This window comes from Pseudopipra pipra, chromosome 1, assembly GCF_036250125.1.
Source record: "Pseudopipra pipra isolate bDixPip1 chromosome 1, bDixPip1.hap1, whole genome shotgun sequence".
Classification (NCBI taxonomy): domain Eukaryota; kingdom Metazoa; phylum Chordata; class Aves; order Passeriformes; family Pipridae; genus Pseudopipra; species Pseudopipra pipra.
The window spans coordinates 149,997,473-150,023,033 of NC_087549.1; the positions used below are offsets into that span (position 1 = coordinate 149,997,473).

Genomic DNA, 25,561 nt, shown 5'->3' on the forward strand with positions numbered 1-25,561 from the left:
CGTGAGAGTGTTCTACAAATGTCACTTGAGCTCTGTTAGGCTTGGGGCCATGAACAGTTCCCTGGGAACTCTATTCCAGTGCCCAATAAGCCTCTGGGTGAAGAACCTTTTCCTAATATTTGACCTAAACCTCCTCTCACTCAGCTTCATGCCAACATTGAGTTGTTGGATGTTTTGGTTACAAAGTCCATAAATCCTTTTGCTACAGTTCTTTAGTAGCAGTTTTTTAAGGTTGTTTCACTCTGTGGGTAAAGCCTGTTGTACCAACACCTCGGATACCATCAAAAAGGATTAGGTTTTCTTTATGGTGGACAATTCACAGTGGGATATTACAAAACAAAGTCCTGCACAAGGGGAAGAGGGCAGAGTGATTTATACAGCATGGAACTAACCTCAAACTCTTAAAAGGTATTTGACACTCTCTCCTTTAGTTTTCTTAGGTCACAGGTCTCCAAATACCTTGAGCATTTGGGATTTTTGCATTTCGTTCTATTTTGTCAGTTTGGGGATTGAAAGGGAATGGGGAGTGGTGTGTGTGTCAGCTTTCAGAGTCTGTGGATATACATCAAGGAAGAAAAGTAATAGCAACCTTCTTCAGAGGCTAATAGAAAAATGTTGATTCTTGAACACTTTCTAAAGTATCATTCAATAAAAACTATTAAAGCAGGTGAATTTTTTCCATGGGATGGTTTCTTCTGCTATGAACTACCTGCATTTGCTGAGATGTTCCAATAGACCGTTGCCAGATTTTCCTGGGCTTTCCTGTTTGTTTTTTAATTGTTTACATGGGTTTTATTATCTCCTGTTATTAATGTACCCCTAGCAACCTAGTGGCAAATATTCTTTCTCTCACAGTTTTTTGTTTGATTTGGCAAGTCTTGCTATTTTTTCCTTCCCTGTCTCCAACATAGCAACATGGCTCCATTTAGTATTCCCATTGTTTGTGTCTCAACTGCACTGATGTAATTTGGAACAAGAACTACTGTGGGAATAGTGCATTTGATTGTGCTCCGGCAGCATTTTACTAAAAACTGACAACTTGTCAATCACTGTAAAAGGCAAAGCAAAGCTGCAAGGGATTTCGTGCTCTCTTAATACATTTGGAAGGGTTAAGAGCAGGAAATGTTCTGCTTTTATGTACACCATCAAGAAATACCTATCTTAAATAAAGGTCAGATGGAGGCTCAGCTTGCAAAGTGTGGTTTGGACCATTGTAACTCCATTACTGACAGCCATGTGGAGCAGAGAAAACCATGGGGCCTTGTGAATAGTGTTGGGTGTGACAGGACACACTAGTAAGCATTGTCAGCTTTGGGGCAGAAGGATGGGTGGGGTTTGGTTACATCTACGTGTGTAGCTGCCAGTGCTGTTTCTTGCCTGAAGGGTCCTTTTCCCTCATTTACCCTGCTCATTTCTTCAGTCATCTACGAGCCGCCGCCACCAACGCCCTCCCTGCTCAATATCCTGGTGTACTCCCTGCTCCCCATCGCAGTCCTCTCCATGGCCATCCTCCTGGCATTCTGGATGTACCGGCACCGCAAGCCTCCCTACGGGCACGTCGACATTATTGAGGTGAGGGAGTTGCTCCCCTTTATTCGGGCCTTACAAAAGGCACGGCGGCTGCGCAGGGTATGTTCACATCTGCTTCTGCTTCTCTCTTTTCTGATGGCCTAACTTTTCTTCTCTGTTTTTGGAAGTTGGTGGTACAGTTGTCCTCTCTGTTAGTGTTAGACTGATGGATTTCGATGGGGTTATCAGCATGCCCGAGATTCCTGAAGGATGGAGTTACACAGCCCTGCTTGATGGCCACCATTCCTCCCAGACTCTCAAACCTGTCACCTTATTTCGGCCAACTTTGTAGAGGAGCAGAGATAGAGAGATGATAAAGTTCTACCAGCTTTATGGGACGAGGGAAGATGCTTTCCCTGATGAGGCTCAGTTTTTATGAGCCCTCAGAGAATGCATGCAGGAGGTCATCCTCATCATCCAAAGCCATCAGGAACTGGTCCTTGCTGGCTCTGCTGTCCCTTTAGCCTTCTGGTTTCTTCTGAAGGCTGGAGCTGCTACCTCTCCCTCCCTCCTCTGCCCATTACAGCCCATACTATGGGCTCAGCAGGTTGAGAGAGGGGATTCTGCCCCTCTGCTCTGCTCTGATGAGGTCCCACCTCAAGTACTGCATCCAGCTCTGGGGTCCTCAACGCAGGAAGGACATTGGCCTGTTGGAGTGAGTCTAGATGAGGGCCACCAAATTGATCAGAGGAAGGGAGCGCCTCTCCTGTGAGGAAAGGCTGAGACAACTGGGGTTGTTCAGCTTGGAAAAGAGGAGACTTTGGAGTGACCAAAGTGCAGCCTTCCAGTACCTGAAGGAAACTTGCAGAAAAGATGGGGCAAGACTGTTTACAAGAGCATGAAGTGACAGGACAAGGGGGAATGGGTTCAAATTGAAAGAAAGTAGGTTTAGATTAGATATTAGGTACAAATTTTTTTACTGTCAGGGTGGTGAGGCACCGGAACAGATTGCCCAGGGAAATTGTGCATGCTCCATCCCTGGACGTGTTCAAGACCAGGCTGGATGGGGCTCTGAACAACCTGGTCTAGCTGAAGGTTTCCCTGCCCATGGCAGGGGGGTCGGAACGAGATGATTTTCAAGGTCCCTTTCCAACCCAAACCATTCTATGGTTCTATAATACTGTGAACCTTTCCCATCTGAAAGCAGGTAGGACAGAGCTGCAACCCCACGTGTCCTGCAGGGTTCCGCTGCCCTCCTGGACAAATGCAGAGTTTAAACAGATACGATCTTTATGATGCTGACAGACCTGTTTACTGCCCATTGCTGAGGTTATGTGGAACATTCCTAATGAAGTGCAAAGCAGTGGGAGGTTTTAGGTGTAGTTGGCTGTTGGGTCACAAAGATCAAGAGGTTCCTTCTTTTGACAGAAGGTAGACTTGAGGTCATCGGTGTTTTACAGCCCAAAATAGCTCTTGCTATTATATAGGAGTATTCAGGTTTTGCCAGAGCGTGGCAGGCAGTAGTTCAACACACGAAGTGACACTTGGAGATGTAGATGATTTTATGTGTTCTACACCAATACCTTGCAGAGCAAGATAGGGAATTTCAGGCTGTTCTTGCCACAAACAGTATATCTAAATAATTTGTATTAAACAAAATGTGACTTCTTTACACTTCTTTCTCCACATGCAGTCTCTCCATTCCTCCCGTCACTTCGTTTTACAGTCCACCTTCAGGTGGTGACAGTGTTTTTCTCTTGTGCAGGACCCTGGCCCACCACCCCCTTCTCCCCTGGTTGGCCTGAAGCCTCTGCAGCTCTTGGAGATAAAGGCAAGGGGACGCTTTGGCTGCGTGTGGAAGGCTCAGCTGATGAACGACTACGTAGCAGTGAAAATCTTCCCTATTCAGGTGAGTAGGGCACTGCATTAAGTTCTCACTTGCCAGGCTTCCTCACTGGTGCTGAGACGCTCTAAGTGCCTATGGAGATTATGGTTTTTAAGACCATAACAAAGATGCATTTGGGCTCTCGTGCTGGGGGAAAAAGTTCAAGGACCCTTCCTTCCTACACTTCTCTCTGCATTATCTCATTACCAAATGCTTCCTGTAGTAGTACTTGTTGCAACAAGGGCAAAACCAAGCACATTCTGAAACCTGCAGGGTATTTTAACTTCGCAGCAAATGCCTGTGTTTAGGTCCAGGAAGGCGGCGAGCAGCTGCAGTGCCCAGAGTGCACACAAAGGGCCAGAGCCCCGGCTTTGTGTGTCCTGCCTGGGTAGGTTGTAAATCTGAACCCAAACCTAGCAAACAGTTTACAGCTTCCAAAGGCAGAGCCCCAGCACTGTGAGAGCTAATTGGACTGCAGCATTTCTGTCAGCTCACGTCTTCTGCTCTAGGAAACCTTTGAACAGTCCTGACTTGATTCTCTAGGAATTGCAGATGAAAAGAGTAAAGCAATCAAAAGTCAAATGATAGAAGAATGGCTAGAACATCTTTGTGCTCCTCCACTGTCTCCTTCTTCATTACTTTTTCACCCCGTATTTGTTGTCATAGCATTGCTAAAGGAGATTTGCACATCTTCTGTCCAAGCCAGCTGTGACCTACTAGTAAATATTCAAAAGAGCCTAGATTAGATTTTGCAATTGCAACAATTACAGCTACAAGGCAGATCTGGGTACTGTATGCACAGGCTTTATTCTTGTGAGCATCTTTAGGAAATCTTATTTCTCAGTGAGGTTGAGTTTGGATTCCTCCCCCCTTCCCACACATGGGCTTTAGGAATATCTGAGGATAATTTTGGAGAGGAGAGTCTAAGAACAGCAACTTCCAGTCTTTCTCCAGCATCTACTCTTTAGGGAATCAGCCTCACTGTGAAGGGATACATCAGATCCGAACATTGGAAGATGATTTTAAGACTGCTGTGAGCAGCTCTGACTGAACTGAAGGAGCTGTTTGCTTTAAAGGGAAGCATGATCTTTGATGGTGCATTTCTCCCTGCTTTAGGATAAGCAATCTTGGCAGAGTGAGAGGGAGATTTTCAACACTCCTGGCATGAAGCATGAGAACCTTTTGCAATTTATCGCAGCAGAGAAAAGAGGGACAAACCTGGAAACAGAGCTCTGGCTAATCACAGCTTTCCACGACAAGGTAATGTATCATTGCACGTACATTTTGGAAAGACAGAGAGGCAGCTGGTTGCGAAGCAGTAGCATTTGGTGTCTTATATTCACCCAGAAGCTCCCCTGTAATCTATCCAGTCTGTTCCTGGTGGGCCATGACTATGTGGTAGTGAAGTGCTCCTGCTCCCCTCCTTCAAAGGCCCTTCCTTTAGCGTTCAAGGCTTTCCTATACAAACACAGGATTAATAAAGGTGGGACCCGGGAAGAGAGAGAGGCACAAAAGACTACAGCTCATGTATGTGGTAGCCACCATCTCTTAACGTGTGTAGAGGAGCCCGTGGGAGCTGGGAGTCACAGACCATTGCAGACCTAGCTTGCCCTTTGTATATGGGGTCTGTGTTTGGTTTTGAGACTTGGGTCCCATCTCCTGTTTCATGGACTGCTTTAGTTATGAAATATGACTAACACTTAAAATAAAATAAACATGTGCAAATCCAGGGTTGAGCCAGCAGTGTTATCCCTCTGTTAAATCCAAGGTCTAGTGAGTCAATCATTGCCACAACCAGCTGATACCATGCATGATCTTCTTGCATGGAAGGCTTTCCCCTTTTTTAGGTTAGATGAATTGCTCTGGTTTAAGATGATTTTTTTCCCATCCTTACCTCCCTCCTTTTCCCTGGCAAATAAAGAGACATCAGGAGGTCTCTGCTGTCAAGGGCTGAAAACTGATGAATGCCCCTGATTTTTATTTCTCCTTCTTTTACTTCCACTGGTGATTTTTTCACCCCTGTTAAATCAAGGTTCAAATTTCTCGAGCACTCTCCAAACCATTCTCTGAACTGATGATTTGGCACATCTGTCACATAGCAGGATCTGGGATTAAGAACTGACAATGTCCTGTTCCACAGGGCTCTCTGACGGATTACCTGAAGGGCAACATTATCAGCTGGAATGAGCTCTGCCATGTTGCAGAAACAATGGCCCGTGGCTTGTCCTACCTTCATGAAGACGTCCCTTGGTGCAAAGGTGAAGGACACAAACCTGCTATAGCACACAGGTATGGCCTCTTTCATTGACACCATTCAGGTGCTGCGTGCAAACGTTCGCAGCGTCTTTGAAATGATGCTGTTGAATGGAGGAGGAAGTTGTGCCTTTAGGAATTAAATGCCTTTTAACCCAACAAATCCTATGCTAAGACAAGAATTTTTTTCAACTACATATGAAATGGTAAAGAGCAAATAAGTGTCATGTCCATGAAATAGTATAGTTAGTAGTAGTTGGTGGCAAATGTCTGAAGGGTAGGTGCTTCCCTCTTCCATCAACTCTTCTCTTGACGTGTAGTGGGAAGGGAATACTGTTTGCTGCAGAACTGCTTTTTGAAAGGACTTTACTTGATAATATCGTCACATTATAGTCTGTGTATTTCTATGGCTGTACCAGGAGTTGGACCCTATTTTTCCCTGGTTTAGACTGATAACTCCACCATGTGTCTTCCCACAGAGATTTTAATCATGAGGTAAGTAATGGAGAAACTGGAAACACAGAAAATGGCCGCTATTTATTTTTCACTGTAGTTTTACAGAGCCCAAATCATGCCAGGGTGATTATGAGAGATACCAGAGCAGGCACCACCCTGCCTCTGAGACCTCCTGGCACATGCTTCAACCTACCCGGGTGGCAGCACCGTGGGGACAGTGAATCCAGAAAGCAGTGGGTTAAACCATCCCCACTGCTTTGGCCCTTCTCCGGAGTCCCACATTGCTTGCCCTGGACTGAAGCATCTCTCCTGAGTGGTTTGCTGGTGGCAGGGCAGGGTGGGGGCGGTTTCCAGAAGGGATTTACGCGGGCTACAGGCCGTAATCCGTGGCCATACTCCCCCGCCACCCACCACATTTCATCCAGGAGGGACTTAAACCCCATGTCCAGCTGCAGCAATTTGTACCCGATCTAGTGGGACCGGCTTTATGTACGGCAAGATAATCTCTGTTTCTGCAAGGGTGTCCCTGCCCCCAAAACACCCCACCTCCCCAAACCTGAAGGTTTTGGAGAGGTTGGGGGCTGTTGAAAGAGGCTGCAGCTGCCTTTGTGCTGCTCCTGGAGCTGACCCCTGTGTCCCTGACATTTGTCCCTGTGGAATAAAGGCAGTGGTTTATAGATGAAAATTCCTGAGGGTGGGGAACAGAGGAAGGCTGTAGAAAGGCTTTAAAGCAACAGATCGTGCTCATTAGTGTCCTCGTCCATTTAGCAAATTATAAAAGCTGGAGAATGCAGCATTTGTGTGAATTTAGCACATACCTACGGAAGAGGGATTTCAGGACACAGGGGATTTCTCTTGGATTACCCCACTCCTTTTAATTTTGTTTTTAAAAGAAAACACTAAATGCATTTTAAATCTGGGGAGGGGGATGGAGGGTGTATTTTTGAAAGGCTTCCCACAGTGCGCACTGAGATGCTGGGATTGCCAGGTGGAACTCCCCAGTCCCTGCTGGGCAGAGGTTCAGCCAACTCCTCACTGGCCCCCAGCACTGTAAGGAGGATTAAGGTTATGGAATCGCTTGTTGGTGCGAAAGTGCCCCCACGTGGAAGCTGAAAATAAAATCTCCAGTGTCTAAATCGAGATAGTGCACCCATTACTCATAATCTGCTTGCTCTGTGTTCCCTAACATTTTGAAGCGTTATATGGAAAAGAATATTTTCTTCTTTTCATGCCACTTTCCGTTATCAGTGACCATTTTAGGATGGTGTAATGCATGCAATTTTAGTGGGAATTCTACTTGGCATGGTTTGGATCAGGTCCCTCTCCCTGGCCTAGATATGTTTGCACTGCAGCTAACACTTGCCAGTTCAAGGTGGTTTGTGGAAAGAAGGAAGGAAAGCGTGGAAAAATGGGGGAATTTATGGAAATGGGGGGGAGAGGGAAGGAAGTGAAAAGGGAAATCCCTTTATCAGGTATCGAGATGTAGGAGTTAACTGTTGCATGCCCAAAGGGCAGTGAGGGTGAGCAGCAGCAACACATGCCCATACAATAATATTGGTTTACATCTCACATCACAGCAGAACTATATTGTTCATGCAGACTGTCTGACAATTTCTGTGTGGGCCTCGCTGAGCCACTGTTTCGCAAAAATCTCGTGCACAATCTGTACCATCCTGAGGGCATAATCCCCTAATGCTGAGCGAGCAAAGGAGTTTATCCATGTCATTAGATGATGGTTGTTTTCTAAGCCTAGGGGGAAACTGCTATAGCATGGAAACAGGCAGCCTCTAAGATGACAGGTATTAGGTAAATACTGGTTTATTCTGTGTAACAGATGTGTACCAATGTTTTGGGGGCTCTGTAAAGCTGTACTGTGTCCCCAGAGGTGATGGGGGCTGTTTTCTGCTGGGGTTCACTGGCTGTATGACGCTCTCCAACTTCACACCCACTTCCCCCATCTTAATCCTCAAGCCAGAAATGCCCATCACGCTGTGTTTAGCTTAGAAAGGATAAATCCTCTCGTCTGATTTTTTAAGCTCAGAATCAGGGGCTGGGTGGCACAGGATGATTTTTGCTCACGGTGCTTTGAGCTGATGCTCTGGCATCTGAGGCTGCAGAGAGCAGCTCTTCTCTATGGTCCAGCAGTTTCTCTCTTCACAAAGAATTTTGACAGGTCTCTCCAGTGTGGAACAATTGTATCTGCCCTCATTAATTATTTTGTGCAGGCCCGCAATGTCCTGCAATCAGCAGGGTCACCGAGTGAATTGATGATAGGGAAATTATAATGCTGAGCATTCAGGACAATTGCCATCTGCTGTCTAAGGTCTGTAATTTAATTAGATTGCCAAACATTCCTTTTCAGATGAAAATGCAGGAAGCCCAGGGAACAGAGCTTGAGTGGTTAGGCATCTCGGCGTGATCTTCCTCCACCCCCTACCCTTTCCAGACCCTGCAGATTCACCTGAGCTGCCCTGAAATGATCCTGCTGCAGCACAGGACTGACACAAATGTCCCCTTCAAGAACAGACCCACCATATCTACTGTAAATGCTTAACACCTGCCTGTCAGCTGCCCAGTCCAATCCTGATAGTGTGTCCGAGCATGGGCTCACCCCCTTCTCTGCTTGCTTCCCTGAATTCTCCAGGGAAGATCGATCCAGCAATTAAATCAGAAGGCTAATAGATGACTATGGCCAAAGTCTGTTGAAACATGTAGTCAGGGTGGAGAGAGTCCTACCAGCAGGTACTGATTTCCAGAAAGATCTAATTTTGTAGATAGGAGCAAACATCCTTAGTAGGATAAAGAGTAATGTACTCCCTTAACCTGTCTTGTTCTTGTTGTTGGGAATGGGAAGTGCCCGAAGTTGGGGGTCCAGAGCCAGTGCTTGGAGCAAGAAATGGTGCCTTATATACTACTTGCTTTAATTAAAATAGCCCCTTCAGATCAGATTTCATTTTGAGATTAATTCAGTGGGGAGTTCGGCCGACTCTGTGCGGAAAAGCTCAGGGCTGCTTGGTTGTGTTTTAGTGACAAGGGCAGAGAGAGGCAGCCAAATTTGTCAGCACTGACCATGCTGGGAAGCGGGGGAAGAAAGGAAGGAAGGAGCTGATTTACTGGGAGCTGCTAAACCTGTAGACATTCAACGTCTGTAGACATGCAACGTTGTGTTGTGTTGCATTGTGATTTAGATGTATGCCATAGTAAAACCTTCCCAAACTTACTTCTTGGCTTGTCCACAGGGACTTCAAGAGTAAAAATGTCTTGCTGAAGAATGACTTGACGGCAGTGCTAGCTGATTTTGGACTAGCTGTACGGTTTGAACCTGGAAAACCTCCAGGGGACACTCATGGACAGGTAATCATTATCTTTAACATTTTAAAATGTTGGGCTTGCCACAGCTCCTCGGGAGTCAGGGTGGTAGTTTGTATAGATGCATTTAATCCTCTTTGAGATATGTATTTTTTCCATAAGAGCTTATGCTCAGACATACATTCCAGGAGATGCTCTAATATTGGTGAATGGGGAGAGTGCTCAAACCCTCCTGACCACTGTGCAGGTGAGGTCCCCCCAGCCTTGGGGGCAGGTGACTTCCTCCTTCAGGCACAGGGCTAATTGATTCTTTATGGTTTCAGTAATAAATATTCACAGAATCATAGAATCAGAGATTATCTTGTGTTGGAAGAGACCTCAAGGATAATCTGATCCAACCTTTCTTGGCAAAAGCACAGTCTAGGCAAGATGGCCCAGCACCCTGTCCAGCTGACTCTTCAAAGTGTCCAGTGTTGGGGTATCCACCACTCTCCTAGGGAGATTATTCCAGTGGCTGATTGTTCTCATTGTGAAAAACTTTCCTCTTGTGTCCAATCAGAATCTTCCAGGAGTAACTTGTACCCATTGCCCCTCATCTCCATTTGACTCCCTGTAAAAGGAGAGTCTGCATCTTCTTTGCAGCCACACTTTAAATGCTGTGAACAAGGAACACTGTGACCAGGTCTCCCCTCAGCCTTTTTTTCTCAAGGCTGAATAAACCAGTTCTCTCAGCCTTTGCTCATAAGACAGCCTTCCCAGCCCTTTGATCATCTCTGTGGCCCTTCTCCAGACCCTCTCCAGCCTGTCCACATATTTTTTGTGTAGCAAGGACCAAAACTGGATGCAGTATTCCAGATGTGGCCTGCCAAGAGCTAAGCAGAGCAGGATAATGACTCTTTTTTTTTTTTCTAGTGATGCCCTTGTTGGTGCAGCCCAGCATCCCATTGACCCTCTGCCACAGCAGCTCCATGTACACTCATATTGAACTTGTAGTCCCACAGGACCCTTCCCACAGAGCTGCTCTCCAGCACTCCAACTTATTAAGATTCTTGTTAGCCCACTCTTCCAGCCTTTGCAGCTCCTCATGTGGAGTGTCTGTCTCTTCCAAAGTGTCCACTTCCTGACTCAGTTTGATATCATCAGCGAGCTTTACCAGGTTACACATGATCCCACGATCTACATCACTTAGGAAGATATTAAACAGTGTTGGGCCCCATGTGGGTGCCTGGGAGACCCCACTTGGGACAGGTTGCCAGTTTGAGAAGGAGCTATTTGCCACCCCCCTCTGGGTGTGACCTGTCAGCCAGTTCCTACCCACTGCACAGAATACTTCTCTAGACTGTAACACAAATATTAATACTCCTAAATATTAATATTAATACTACAATACAAATATCAATACTTTTAAAATTATTAGTTTGATTTTAAGAATTCAGCCAGGATGGCTGCTTGGTTGACCATTGGCACAGCTGGCTGTGCACTCTGTAAACAATTGACTACATTTTTATGGGTTCTTAATTTTCTGCCTTTGCATTACAGTGAGGGGCCCCTCATTCTTCTCTCGTGCTGGGGCACAACAAATCCATCATCCTGTCCTAGTGTCTCTGGGGTTTCCTTAATTCCCAGCTTCAGTGCAATCTCCCTTTTTTACCTTTATCTCAGAAAGAGTGAACACTCTCTTCTGGGTTAGCCTTCTCCAGCTTTCCTCATTTTTGTCACTTTTTTTTTTTGACTATTTCTGTATTTTGCACACCTTTCCACATCCTGGCTTCCCCCTGTCCTCAGTTCCTCAGGTAACAGCAAGAGCAGAAGAGAATTTCTTTAAATGAAAATATTAAAGGTCTTTTAATTCCTATATTAAAAAGGTGCTTCTCCCTTGCTGTCCTCTCCATTCTCCTACATAATGGGCTAAAGTAAACACACAAGGGAGGCACTGTAATGAGGACTGAATCTCCCTCAAAACAAGATGAGATCTTTTCCAAACCATGGCAAACCACAGCAGGGTGGACTTTGCAGGGTTCATGTTTTACTGTTTCTTTGGATGCAGGAGACTTGTTTTACTCAGGCCTTTTCCTACCAATTCAGGATATATCAACTTTTCTCTTCTCTGTTTTATATATATATAATATTTTTTTTTTCTTTGAGTGAAAGAGGATTGGACTTTCAATGACTAGGATAACCAAGTCTGACTTGACCTCAGGTGTTCTGTGTGTCTCCAAAGACAGCATTTTCTCATGCTGTGAGAGTGTGTGATGCTGGAGCAACAAGCAGTGGGATGCAGGGAGGGCAGGATTTCATCCATACTCAGCGTGCCACACTGCGTTTAAATTGGACCTGTAATGTGCACTGAATGAATATCACACACATAGCCTGGCACTTTGGCTTTTCCCTTCATGTAGCTTATCTGGACTCGAGTGATCTTAATGAGAATCAGTGTCAGAAGAAACAGCTCCCTTTTGCTTGTTTTTCAAGTGAGGTGCACCTTTAGCAGCAGTGGCCTTAAGGGCAATGAGAGCAGCTGTCACTCATCTCCAGCCAAGGGAGGCTGAGGGGCCCAACTGGAATGTAACTTGAGTTGTGTTTTTCCTCTGCAGGTGGGAACAAGGAGGTATATGGCTCCCGAAGTGTTAGAGGGAGCAATCAACTTCCAACGAGATGCGTTCCTGAGGATAGACATGTATGCGATGGGACTGGTGTTGTGGGAGCTAGTCTCCAGATGTAGAGCAGTTGATGGTAAGAATAAAAATCCTCTCTTCCCTGGGGAGGGCTCGGTTTCAGTGTGGTTTGGTGGTCCAGAGAATGGCTCTGTCTCTGTTTAAAAAAAATAACAACCAATAGCATATTTTTTTTAAGCAGCGAACCTGTTTTTCATTTGTTTTTTAACATAAGCTGTCACTCTCTGTAGATAATAACCTTTGTAGTGTTCAAGTCTCAAAGTGCTTTTTACTACGTTGGTTGCATTGCAAATTTGCTGAGAACTCAGAAGGAGGAGTAGGGGGTTCCTCCAGGATGAGTGTCCTTTAGTCCTGAGCTTGCTCTGTGCTGCTCTTCTGGGCACTCTGCATTCCTGCCTATGACCAAGTAGGACTGGTCACTCTGAGCTCCAGAGAAGAGCTATGCAGCCACCTTGGCTGTCACCTTGCTTATGCAGGTCAGTGTGGTAGCCTGAATGGAAAACACCTTAGCAAAATAGTGGGAACATGGGGCTGAAAGGACCTGCCTGGGTCAGCGAGCCCGTTTCCCTGCTGTCATAAGTCGTTAGTTATTGATCTTTGACTTTTGCTGATGAAGTGGGCTTTCTCTCAGAAGTGGGCTGAGTTTTTCTATCCACAGCTTTGGAGTACCTCACTTTCACCTGAAGGATCTAAAAGAATGAACTTCATGGTGTCTGCTTTCTCAGGTTTTTTATCCTAAAATTATGTGGGACAGTGAGGCATCTTTTCTGTCCAAATAGCACATCTGCCCTTTGGTGACTCCTTCACCATGTGCAGGACCTCACCCCTGGACAGGGAAGCAATCATATCATTGTAGTAGCTCCCAGGCTGCTTCCTCCAACCTTTTTCTTCTTGTATAGATATGGGTGGTCTGAACTAAAGTTCATAAAACAGCAGCACCTCAGCTGGACTTCAAATGTTTTCATTAGCATTACAGGAGTACTGAGGAGCTTGATTATAATTCGGATATCTGCATAGGTGTGTGATAATAGAAGATCTCTTCTTCAAAAATTTACAATCTAACCAGGTAAAATGCTGGAGGAGCAGGAACTGAGGAGCACAGTAGGGTGAAACAGTGGTACTCAGGTCACTCATGTAGGCTTAACCCTTCTCTGTTGAGGTACCCCAAATATCCCCTTGGATTTTTTTCTGCCACCTTTCCACTATTCTCAGGCAGCAGCTGGCCAAGATACTCCAGGTGCCACACACAGCACCATTAAATCAGAGGGAAAGCTTCCTTTTGCACTTCTAGCTCAGAAGTGATGTTGTGTAAACAGCAGATTTTGCTTGGAGATCACCAGTGCAGCTCTCCATAGCTTGGATTCCTCTTGGAGGAAGAGGAGAGGAAAGTCATGAGCGTTACTGAGCCCTCTGTTGGAGCGAGTGTTTGTTTGGTTTACTGACTGGCATTGAGTCAACAAGAAAAATGGTAAAGACAGTTTAGTGATTTCATTTTTTAGAGTACTTAAACATCATGTTGCTGGTGTCACAGTTCATGGCCAGATGAAGTGGTCAGCTCTCTTATTTTAGTCTGGAAAGACCCTCTTGAAATACCTCTACTCCTCCAAGTGATTGCTTTTTGCTGCTGAGAAACCGCTAGTGATGCCACGGAGCACCCTGAGAAAGCCAATCAGTTAAGATGAGCTGCTGTTTTTGAGAGAGCATCTACACGTTGCCAAAAGCCAAATGATGTTTCAATAAGCTTAAGTTATTGCTACCATCCAGCATCTGCTCTGATACTCATAGCAGTTGTCTCATTCCTGTGGCCCAGGGCAGTTGACAGCCATAACTGGTCTAACTAAAGTGTTCAGAAATCATTTTTCACTTAGGAGCTGGTACCTGGAACAAGTGCGTCTGGCTCCAGCATGTCAGGGCTGACTCAAACCTATGAGCAAGCCAGATCACAAAGCACGAAACTCTAAGTGTTGCATATAGTTGACCTCACTAGTCAGTGCTAAAATGAAACTATTCTCATGCTGAAACCTTTCTCTAAGTTATTATGTGTTGAATTGCTATGCTAAAATGTGGGAAGGATGGACTGATTTGCTCTTTCTATTAAAATAAATCAAAGACTACCAGGCCAGCTTCCTCAAGGAGAGCAGTGGGATCAGGAGGCCCAGCTGAGGGTTCGGATTCGTAACTCAACGAGGTGGAAAATGCGTGTCCAGACAAGCAGCAGGGACAGCAAAGACCATTGTGCAGGAGGAATGTAAATCACATTTGTCTGCAGTGACATGTGAATGTCAGGCTTTGTTGCAGTGGGTTGAGGTTGCTCTGGAGCCACAGCTCTCTCATGCATGGAGAGGACGTGGCTCTGCAGAGAACATTTCTATGCTAACCCAATTCTCTGTGTGCACCTTAGGTCCAGTGGATGAATACATGCTGCCTTTTGAAGAAGAAATAGGTCAGCACCCATCCCTTGAGGACCTGCAAGAAGTGGTGGTTCACAAGAAGATGCGCCCTGTGTTCAAGGATCACTGGTTAAAACATCCCGTACGTCCCTCCTGGTTAACAGTGGAAAATACTTTCCTGTGTGATGGGAATGAGGGATGTGGTTAGGCATTCCCAGTGCTAGAGAGAATCAGTGCTGGGGAATGAGGGGTTGCTCAACACCTTTATGCTCCCCTTTCTGTTTTTCCCTTGTATTTAGAGACTAAACCAGCTGATTAATCAGCCAGTGCTGAATGTGTGGTGGTTTAGTAGGACTCCTTTAATATGGTGAAAGAATGGAAAACAAAGTCTTTTCATTAAGAAAAAGAAAATGATCCATATCGTTGGAGACATGTTCCTCACAAACTAGATGACATGCAAGACTTGGAACAGTTTTTTGAGGAAAAAATTAATTAGACGTGAAGGCAAGCAGATAGTGAAGCAAAAAGCAGCATGGGTTTCCCAGAGGTAGATCATTTCAGTCTTGTGTTTCTAATGAAAGAGCTGATTTTTCTCAGATTGGGAAACTGAGCAGATGATGATGTCTCAGAGGGCTTCAGTAAGAAGCCAAATGCCTCTATTTTGACCAAACTGCCATGGATTTGGCTAGACTTAGGTGTACCACCTCAGTGCCTAGAAGTCAGGGAGAGCTGCGGGTTGTAGAAAAAGATTAGTGTTCTACTTCAAATGAGGGTTCAAATAAGAGCTGTGCTCTCCCAGCACTGTTGAATTCAGTTATTTTGGGGATATGGAGAGAAGTGATTGCAAACAAAGCAGTGGTTTCATAGTAACTGACACAGTGCTGCCAGCTCTCGCAGTTTTATCAAGGGAATCGTAATTCTTGTTGTCTTGTCTTTTAAAGCTCTGACTGCTGAATCTTGGGATTTATTTTGATATTAAAAAAGTACTTTAGGGGCTGGATGCGACCAAGCCTTAGAGCCTTAGAAAGCAAAAGCTTAAACGAGAAAACACATATTTAAAGTAATTGTTATGGTAATTGGCACATCATGGAGAGGTTTTCTTTACAGCGTTAGGCTGTGCCAAGTGGACCTCACCACCCTCTTCAAGGGCAGTCCCGGGAGCAGATGATGTTGCTGAAGGTGTTTTCTCCCCGTTTCGTCTGCAGGGCTTGGCGCAGCTCTGCGTGACCATCGAAGAGTGCTGGGACCACGACGCGGAGGCTCGGCTCTCGGCGGGCTGTGTCGAGGAGCGCATTGCGCAGATCCGCAAATCCGTAAACGGCACTACCTCGGACTGCCTCGTCTCCATCGTGACGTCCGTCACCAACGTGGACTTGCCACCCAAAGAGTCTAGTATCTGAGTCCTGGGTCCTGGTTCACTTTTGTCTTTCCAGACTCAGTGGATTTGGGAAAAAAAAAAAAAAAAAAAAAGAACCGACAAAAAAACAACAAGGAAAAAGTTTGGAAAAAAAAATACAAAAAAAAAACAAAACACAAAAATCCAACAAACCCATGAATGCAGCTGCTATTTTATCTTGACTTTTTATTATTATTGTTATTATTATTATTATTATTTTTTTGGATTGGATCAATTTTACCAGCACATTGCTCTACTGTATTAAAAAAAATGGACATTTCAGCAAGCATTCAGGTGCCGACTAATGAATGCAGAAAAGGTGCAGGTACCTCAGAACCTCAACAAACTCACTTCAGTTGTTTTTATTTTATTCAGTTTTCTGGGTTTCTCTTTATCAGTCTGTCTTCTGAGCGGAGCATCTGTGACATAAAGCTTATGTGACATAAAGGAAAACCACCTACCATCTTCAAAAACGCAATGCTGCAAACTGTGGAGGAAACTTAAGACTGTTATATAAAGAACACACCTTCCTCAAAAGGATTTTTCCCCATTTTGTTTTGGTTTTGGGTTCAGTTCCTTTTTTATTTTTATTTTTTTTTTTGGAAGTGAGCTTCAAAAAAAAACAGCAGATGTGTCTTTACGGATCTAACGGGTGTCATTGTAACATGGAAAAAAAAGTAACTGGGCGGAGAATGTTAATTCTTGATGGTAGAATTGAAGGGGGGAGCGTAGAATAGGGGTGGGGAGAGTGACGTTGGATTTGGCAGCATTTGGGGAAACATCATTTGCTATGGAGCTACTTCTCAGGTAACCATTAGAGGAGGGGAAGGACATTTCTGGGCAGAGTATTAACGGCTGCAGAGTGTGGAGAAAGCAGAGTTAAAGAGACAGTGGTTGGAAGCGAGGCGCTAGTTCTTTCTTCCTCCAGAATCTTGGGCTTGGCAGTAAAAGAACAAAGCAGAACTATAATTACCTTTTATTTTTTTGACTCCAGGTAGCAGTGGGAAGGATGCTTTTAAGCCGCGTAATCAAGAGAGGTGGGAAAGTGTGCTTTCAGAAGCACTTTGGTAAAATACTGGAAGATGGGAAAATTCTTGCTTCTCATTTTGAGTCAGTTGAGGAAATTTGGCCTTGGATTGATTATCTGTCAGCCCAAGCTACCGGTGCAGAAGGTGGAAAGAGGAAAAGGGTAGAAACTGGGTATATAATTTTTTTTCTTTATTAATTTGGAGTTGGGGGAGTGAAAATACCTGAAGAACGTTGAGAACCCTATGGGCTGCCCAGTTGAGCAGCAACAGTGATTCCCACAGCATCTCTCTGACCTGTTTCTTTGACACTGCTTTCTCCTTACTCTGTGATGAAACTTTTTTGTCTTAAACTGGTGCATATTCTAAGATACCGTTACTCTTATTATGCCATAAACTCGCTCTAGTCAGTGAATGTTCCTAATGCTGCTGATTCAACAATGAAATATTTTTTTAATTTGCAAAACATGCAATGTTTAAAAAAAAAAAAACTTAAAAAAAAACCACAAAAAAACAAACACAAAACACACACACACACACATTACGTGGCTTCCGAGGTTTAAACTGAAAAAAAAAAATTTAAAACTTCATGACCACAGACCACCTCAAACCAGAAATACCTCAGAATTTTCTACTTGTATGAGTTTTATTATATATTTTGTTAGTTGTGTTGTCTTGTAGTAAGTATATTTTAATGTAAGTTGGCTTTTATGACAAGGGAGTTTTAAAAAAAGAAAAAAAAGAAAAAAAGTTCCAAAATCTTTTAGGAAGTGCTACCATTTTTTTGTTGTTTTGTTTAATAAAGCACCATTGTAAATAACTGTATACAGTTGTAGAATAACTGCCTATATAAGGTACCTGGGCATTATTCACTCTTATTTGTGAAGGCTGTTTCCATTCTGTGTTTGTTTTTTTTTTTTTTGGTCTGTTTTAGTGAAAGGACAGTACATCATTTTTTTCTTTTCTTTTTTAATTTTTTTTCCATTTTTTTTTTTTTTTTACTTTGAATATAACATGAATTCTGTATCTTGCTAGACTGACAAAGTTATGTCCATTGGGTGGCCAGATCTTCTAAATTTTCCTTTGTGTTAAGCCAAAATGCAGTCCTAAACTAATCACCCTGTAACGGAAATGTAAAAAGTCTGTATTATGTAAATGAATTGGACTTCTCGCCACTGCCAAATTATCAGTGTGCACCCTTGCACAGATATAATTTATTAAGCAAACAAAACTGCTAATTGGAGAAAATATAAAGAAAATTGAAATATATTTCTTGAAAAGTATAGCTTTAAAACCTAGAGGTCACAAATGAGGACATGGTCCTTTATCTTGAAGAGACATTAAGAGAATTGCCTTAATTTGTCTATCTGAATAAAGTCTTAACCTATTCTTTCAAGTTACTGAATGTATATTGCATATTGGTATGTACACACATGTAACTGTGTTTCCGTGTGTAGGTTTGAAAGTTTATGTTTCTTGATGTTGAGAAAAACCTTGACAAAACCAGACAGAACGATACCATTTTGACCCAGCTGATGTCCCCGGTGGGGGTTGGCATCTTTGGGCCTGATGCTGCAACATACCTACGCTTGGCATTAAGGCTGTAGGTAGCTCTTCTGGTGTCATGACATTAGGCACTCACTTGATGTTAAGCGTGGTCGTAAATGTTTGCAGGATCAGTATTTTTCATGTTTAATACATTTCTGCACTGAGATTTATATAATAATGTGACTATGTTTTAGAAGTGAAGTGATGTAAGGGTTGGGGTGGAGCGTAGAGCAGTTAAGGTTGAGTGAATACTTGTTTCGAGGTGGGCTTGCTCCCATTTCCCCGGGAATGGGAGCCAGTTCATATTGCTGCAGAAAGAAAAAAAGCTGTACTGTCTTTTAACTGTTAATATCTGTTTGCTCTTCTGGATTTTTTCCTTCAGCATTACGTATAATAGTTAAAACAGGCTTATTACAGCAGTTGCTTTTTTATCCTGATTTCTTTAAGAAGCTTTAAAGTATTTATTGAAAGTGCCATATGATTTTCATAGCCTATTAGACAGTGTCTGAAATATTCTCTTTTGAGAAAGCATAAACAAAAATTCTCACATGTAGCTTATCTTACTGCGGGGAACTGCACGACCGTACAAACCTTGACCGAACATTGATTGTAAAGTATTACATCTTCCTGGTGTAATGGTTCCTTATAGATCATCTTGTCAGCAGGTTTCAGAAACTGACTTTAAAAAGAATTTCCAAATTGCGTGTGTGCTGAGTTACAAGTTTTATATGTATGTAGGTACGTGTGTCTTGCTATTGCAGCAGAGAAGGAAATCCTGGACTTTCGCTTATTTCCAAATTTGTACGAGTTTGACTCAAGCTTTTTTTTTTTAAACTGGTATTTATTTTATTAATGAAGACAAGCTCCTTTTAACTTGTCGGTTTTTCAACAGTTGAGCTGCCAAGTAAGTAGTTCCCTCACTGCTGATCTAGCATTTGACAACATGATTTTGGTTCTGTTTGGTGCTGCAGAGGCTTTTTCCAAGTCAGGAATGGGGCACATCCATACGTGTAGCTGTCATAAGCAACTGCAACTCTTTAGCTCTTAACACTTCCTTGAATAGCATGGGAACAACACCTCTCTTCTGTTACTTCCCAATCACTAAATTTCACTTCCCATTTAGACATAGAGGAAGTTGGTCTTCAAAAACTTGACTGCAGAATTTTATTGGTGACCTTCCTCTCTTGTACGGCAGTTCTGAGGTGAATACTAACATTAAATATCCTGAGTAAAAATTCTCCTTGAATTTAAGAGCCACGATTCCCCATCCCTCCAGTGTAATTCCCTTTTATGAATTTATTGCACTGGCTGTGCTGGTTTCCTAGGTGAACAAAGTTTGAGTTCACATTTTTAAACTGGAAATACCACAGAGGCTAAAATAGGGGTATTTTTTGAGATGATAAAGCTGTGACTCGCTAATGAAATTGCATTAGTACAGCAAGGCTGGAAATTGTATGTGGCTTATATTAAAATATAGGTGCATATTACAAGAGATGGCTATAAACCAGCGTAACCATCAGTTAAGTAGTGCTAGGCTTATTCATTATGATTAAGGATTTTAGCTGATCCTGATAATTAAGAAATTTCTATTTAAGGCAAAAGAAACCCATTTCTTATGCTGCTGAAACTCTTCAGCTGGAATTCTCTTACAGAATATCCAGTGCTAGATAGTTACACCTATGGAAGTGCCAAAATCTTTGTGTATGTTTGTTTCGAAGAGAAGGTCCTTGAGTGCCTCCCGGTAATTCCACTGCATTTTCCTTGAGTCTCCTGATTCCTTGCTGTTCTCCCTTGAAATCACTGGTTTCAGTGGAAGCAGATATTTCCAGGTTGGCTGGGTCAGGCCTCACCATTAGGAATCCTGATCCCCCTTAATATCACAGCACGGAAAACAGAGAACACACGTTTTATTCCTCTTGTGCTGCTTTCTAGTCAGACTGTAAGAGCTTGCCCTGGTTTTCCGGGGAAAGGTCTGGTTTCACTTGGTATGGAAGGAACTTGTATTGCAGAGGAAGGTGCTGGTTGATAAGGTGTGACAGTGCTGTTGTTGCAGTCCTCTTCAAGCCACACTCCGCTTTAGAAGTTGCTAAGCAGGAAGTGTCCCGCAAACTTTTATCACTTTTACATACAGGATATTGTTTGGTAACATTGTAAATAAAATAGACTATATAATAGAGGAAAATAAGGACATTTTGACTTTTTTACTTTTGGAAAAATATATATATATTTTAGTTACATATACAAAACAAAAATTCTACATTGTGTGAGAATTCTTTTATACCACAAATTATTTTTGTAATGTCTAATATGTTTCTGCAGGGAAAAGGGAGAAAGGTCTGTGTATGCACAGCAAATAAATAAATATATATATGATGTTTAAATTAAGTGTGCACTACATCAAAGTCTAGAGGATAGAAGAAGTGTAGCCTGAAAACAGTTTGAGGAGCAAGTTTGGATGTACTTGGACATGCTTTGAGGATGGCACTGAGTATATGTTTAGGTTATCTTGCGTGTCACATCCCTTCTGCTAAAGATGCTTATTGCTTTTCTATGGCCATCTTCAGTTAAACCAGGAAGAGTTTTTTCGTGTATTCATGCGAGTATCCATGTGTGAGCAGTGTGTCTTTTGGCATATGCTGGGGTGCTGCAGTGAGTTGTGAAGTCAGGGTGTTAAGAGTTTACCAAGGCCAAATAGCCGGGCTGATCTCGCTCGCTGCCGTATCCGTTTATAGCAGCTGCGTCTGCTGCATTGACAATATGATCTGTAAGGAGCTGTTGCCAGTAGAGTCCTGATAAAACCAGTTCCTAGAAATTCCTTCTCTCTGAAATGACACAACTAATCAGGCTTCACCAGAACACACAGGTAATGTGCTCTGTGTTCCCAACATCAGATTTAACAGTCTGCGTCGGAGGCACTGAAGAAAAGGAGCACTGTCAAATCCAAAGCCCTTCCTAGAGAGAGCTTTTCAAATCTGTGTAACCAAACCAAGGTATTCTAAGAGTATTAAAGCAAAACCAACTTAAAACTTGGGGGGTTTTTTAACTTATTTTTCCATCAGACCTAAAAGTCACTCCAGGTTTTTTAGTTCTCTTAACCTTGACAGAACAGAGTCACTGGGTGAGAGTTACTGAAGAAAGCTTTAAACCAAACAATACATGGCTCTACCTTGGAGCTGGTTTGACAGTGTGCCTTTTGAAATCAGTGCTTACACCACTTCAAGCAGGCTTCTAGAATTGCTGACTCCCTCGACTGTGTTTGGGTGAAGTCCTGGCCCTGTGGAAAATCAGGGAGAGAGTTGCCATCCAATCCTGTGTGACCACGAGTGCGCGTGTGTTCCTGGAACACCTTTCAAGCACACCTGGTCCCTTACTCACATGGGAGTTCCTGTTTTGTAACTCATTTCAGGGTGATGCTCTCTTCCCTGACTGAAGTAGTAGCCTATGGAGTAAGCAGCAATCCTTTTTGTCAGGACACTTCCACAGAAGGAGATCACACTTGTGTTACGTCCATCCAGCTGTTCTGAAATGTAATGCTATTATTCTGTTGTGCCTTTATTTTTCCATGTAAAAGCAACTGCTGTAAGCTTTCTTTTTCTTTTACTAGTTTTTTGTTTTTCTTTTTTCTGTCTGAAAAAAAATCCCCCACTTTTCATTGCCCAGCTGTTATTTCTGGATGCAGTCTGTGATCCAGGTATTTCAAAAACCAATTACCTCAAACCTCATGTTAAACAGTGTTGCTATCTGGATTCTCCTTGATACTACAATATTGTAACATATTGCAAACAGGAACCTTGCTATATATGGGTGTTTATATATATGTATCATATACATATATACATGTATATATATGATATATATATATATCAACAGAAAGTGATCCCCAAGGACTGAAGGAAAAAAGCAAAACTTATTTTGTTTTCCAACATTGAAACCAAAAGGACTTCTATGAAGCTCTATAATGGCATTGTGCTGGATACCTATCAAGAAAAAGTGTTCTCTGAAAAGTGCTTCCTTTGTTAGCCTTTTATTTCAGTATTTTAATGGGGCAGATAATGCAAATAAAACATTATTTCTGCATTTTTTGGCCGATTTTGAAGCAGAGGCCTCTTAATCTTTCCAGGTGTTAAAAAGCAAAAACTCAGTGTATAACATTCCAGTAAGGTTGGTATTGCAAAACTAAAATATGTTCTGGGAAGATTTTGTAGCTTCTGTTTCTGTGATGAGTAAGGCATTGGCCATACTTTATTCAATTTTTCCACTGTTTTGATGAACTGAAGTTGAACCAGTAACCATCCTAGTCAATTAAAATCCTAATTCAGTAGTCGCTGGCATCTCAGCATTGCCACCTCTGTTAAAACACCAAAATAACCCCCAAAAAACAACCTAAACCAAAAATCCAGCCATGACAGAGGAGGAAGAGGAGGTTGGACCATCTCATAGCTCCTGAAGGTGGACTTAGCACCAGAGCAACTTTGTGTACAGCAAAAATCATGTTGACAAGACTTAGAACCTGTCTGGCCCTTTTCTTTTTCCAACTACTTTCTCCCAAGAATCTTCTTGTAAAATCAGACCTTCAACTACAGCAACTTCTTAGTGGTACTTTGTTGAAGAGAATTCTTTTCAGGCTGTATTTTCTGTGGAAAAATAAAAAGTTAGACCATTTTTAACATTAACATTTTACTGTATGTGTTCCCCTCGCAAATATCTGTTTTTAAAAGATGTATCCATGTAGTTGATGCAACATTACAGTCTATATTTTACTTGGACAACATAGCAGCTTTCTTGTCCAAATACTAATGAATTTACTATTACTAGTAATTCATTTAATTACTGATAATGAATGACTAGTAATTAATTTACTATTAATAAAGGAAGAAAATTAGACGGTTCCCTTTCCCCATTTTTTTCTTGACTGTCTAATGTTTCTATGGCTGTTGATGGTTGATGATTATTATCTTTGGTAAATCAAAGTACTAAAATCTCCCAGGAGGAGGCCTTTTGCAATGCTGCTGGCCTTCCAATGGAATAACTATGATGCAAAAGCCGGTCTGTTGGTGGATCAGGATTGAAGGAGGTGGTTACTGCAAACTAAGTAACATTCTTGGCCTCAGTTCTATGCCATAAGCCCGCACAATGCCATTGTCAGTCTGTTCAAACTATCTGCTTAACGAATTCTGCATGATCCTCATGATAGAGTTGAAAGCCTGATCTTTCACCTGTTAATATTTTCACATTCGTCCCTAAGTTTGACAAATTTTGTACTGTAAAGTTGACTTAAGTACAGTTTGATGTCAATTCTTGTGGAAAGAGCTTTCTGCATGTAACATTAGACGCATACAGTTAAACAACACAGCATAGTACAAAAACTCACAAGAAAATGTTTTGGCACCAGCAGGAAGAAATCTCACCCTAACCATTTGTCATTTTAAACCATCTTATTGTAAGTTTTACCAGCTACTTCTAAATTTGTGCTTTATTTAAAGAAATAAAATAAAAATCCTAAGACTTGTCTAGCGTAGTGAAATATGTGTATATCAGTTTTAGGATAAATAGCTAAGTCTTATTACGCTGTGTTACTTAACTTGTATATATAGAGTATACATAAGAGTTTGCAGTAACCTGTTTCTCCAGGATTTCCAGTTTGAATGGATTTAAACTCAAACTATGAGATTAAGTAAATGATTTAGAAGATTGCAGAATAAACTGAGTGTAAATTACAGGAAGCTCTATCAGATGGTGAAATAATTTTTAAAGAGTCTTTTGGTCCTTGGCTCAAATTCAATAAGTACTGTTTGTATACCAAGATATGTGAAATGTAAATGTTGTAGGTTATATTTCACTCTTGTAGCTATAAAAATGTAGAACAGAGATAGCTTGTACTACTGAGTTAACAAAAGTTATACTAAAGTATCCTGTTAAAGAAAAAAGTATACAGAGAGTTAAGCTCGTTGCTGTAACCCCTTTTGGATTGAAGTGTGCTGATTTTTCATATATGTATATTTTATATATATATTCTGCAGAAGTATGTATATATAAAATGTACATATAAAATGGCCTAATGCAGACATCCATTGTATTGCAGTTATGAAATGAAGACATTTTGGAAAGAACATTGTATCATAGTTCATGAATTTGCAGTGGATCTTTGTTCCTTTTTACTGTGGTATTTTAGAAATGAGTCTCAAGTTTGAAATTAGATCTGCCAAGTTGGAGTTTTGCTGCTTCAGCTTTGCACTGGGTGTCCGAATAAACCAGTATGAATGTAGTATTTGCCCTGTGTGAAGCAGCCACACCCCAACAGATAGGAGGAAAAAACCTAGAAAGAACTATTTCAAGTTTATCTTTTTGTATATGAAAATAAACAGTAAATTACAAATAACTGTTTCCCTCATTGGTGTGATGTTAAAATCATTGTTATTTTATTGTCTTTGGTGTCTAGCTGGAGGATTTCCTTTTTCATAGAAGAATGTTTTAGGTGTTGCAATGGCGTCTCTGCTATCCAAAATGTCTAACAAAACCTCTGTAGAGACATAGCTGAAGCCTCTACTACTACCCATCCCTTGCAAACACTTTCAAAGAGAAAAGGGAATTAGCTGAAATTCATGGAATCATAGAATGGTTTGGGTTAGAAGGAACCTGAAAGATCAGCTAGTTCCAGTCTTCCCACCATGGGCAGGGACACCTTCTACTAGACCAGGTTGCTCCAAGTTCCATCCAACCTGGCAACCTGTGTCCTTTTATTATTATTATTTTATTACTATAAAATTACTATGTCCTTTTGAGTGTGTTGCCTCTTTGTAGCACTGTGGTAACACTGCTTATCATTCCTAGCAAAGAACTGTTCACACAGAGCATTATGTGCATGTTAAGCTGTATCAACAAAGTCCAGCAATGTAGCTGCAACTGCCAGAAACCAAAGGATCCGGAAAAAGATTTAAAAAAAAAAAAAAGCCTGAGTTCCCTGCACTCAGAGCAACACTCTGTAAATCCTCACATGAGGTAAGAAGATGCCCTCAGCTACACACAAGCATGGTCAGACCTCTCCAGGCAAGCTGCCAGCAGCAAAATGATGGCAGTCCTCATGTTCTGACGTTTTCAGTTGCTAAACTAGTGTC

At 42.3% G+C, this 25,561-nt stretch overlaps 1 protein-coding gene across 3 annotated transcripts in view; it reads left to right on the forward strand.

The window, feature by feature from the left end:
- ACVR2B (activin A receptor type 2B) overlaps positions 1-24,825 on the forward strand; it is a 108,912-nt gene extending 84,087 nt beyond the window's left edge. For all 3 annotated transcript variants that reach the window (XM_064638768.1, XM_064638759.1, XM_064638777.1), the window contains 8 exons: positions 1,421-1,572; positions 3,275-3,418; positions 4,511-4,654; positions 5,535-5,683; positions 9,343-9,457; positions 12,007-12,145; positions 14,489-14,619; positions 15,683-24,825. In XM_064638768.1, the coding sequence (XP_064494838.1) occupies positions 1,421-1,572; positions 3,275-3,418; positions 4,511-4,654; positions 5,535-5,683; positions 9,343-9,457; positions 12,007-12,145; positions 14,489-14,619; positions 15,683-15,877 (1,169 nt within the window). In that variant the 3' untranslated portion in view covers positions 15,878-24,825. The remainder of the gene's footprint in view (positions 1-1,420; positions 1,573-3,274; positions 3,419-4,510; positions 4,655-5,534; positions 5,684-9,342; positions 9,458-12,006; positions 12,146-14,488; positions 14,620-15,682) is intronic.
- Positions 24,826-25,561: the final 736 nt, after the last annotated feature.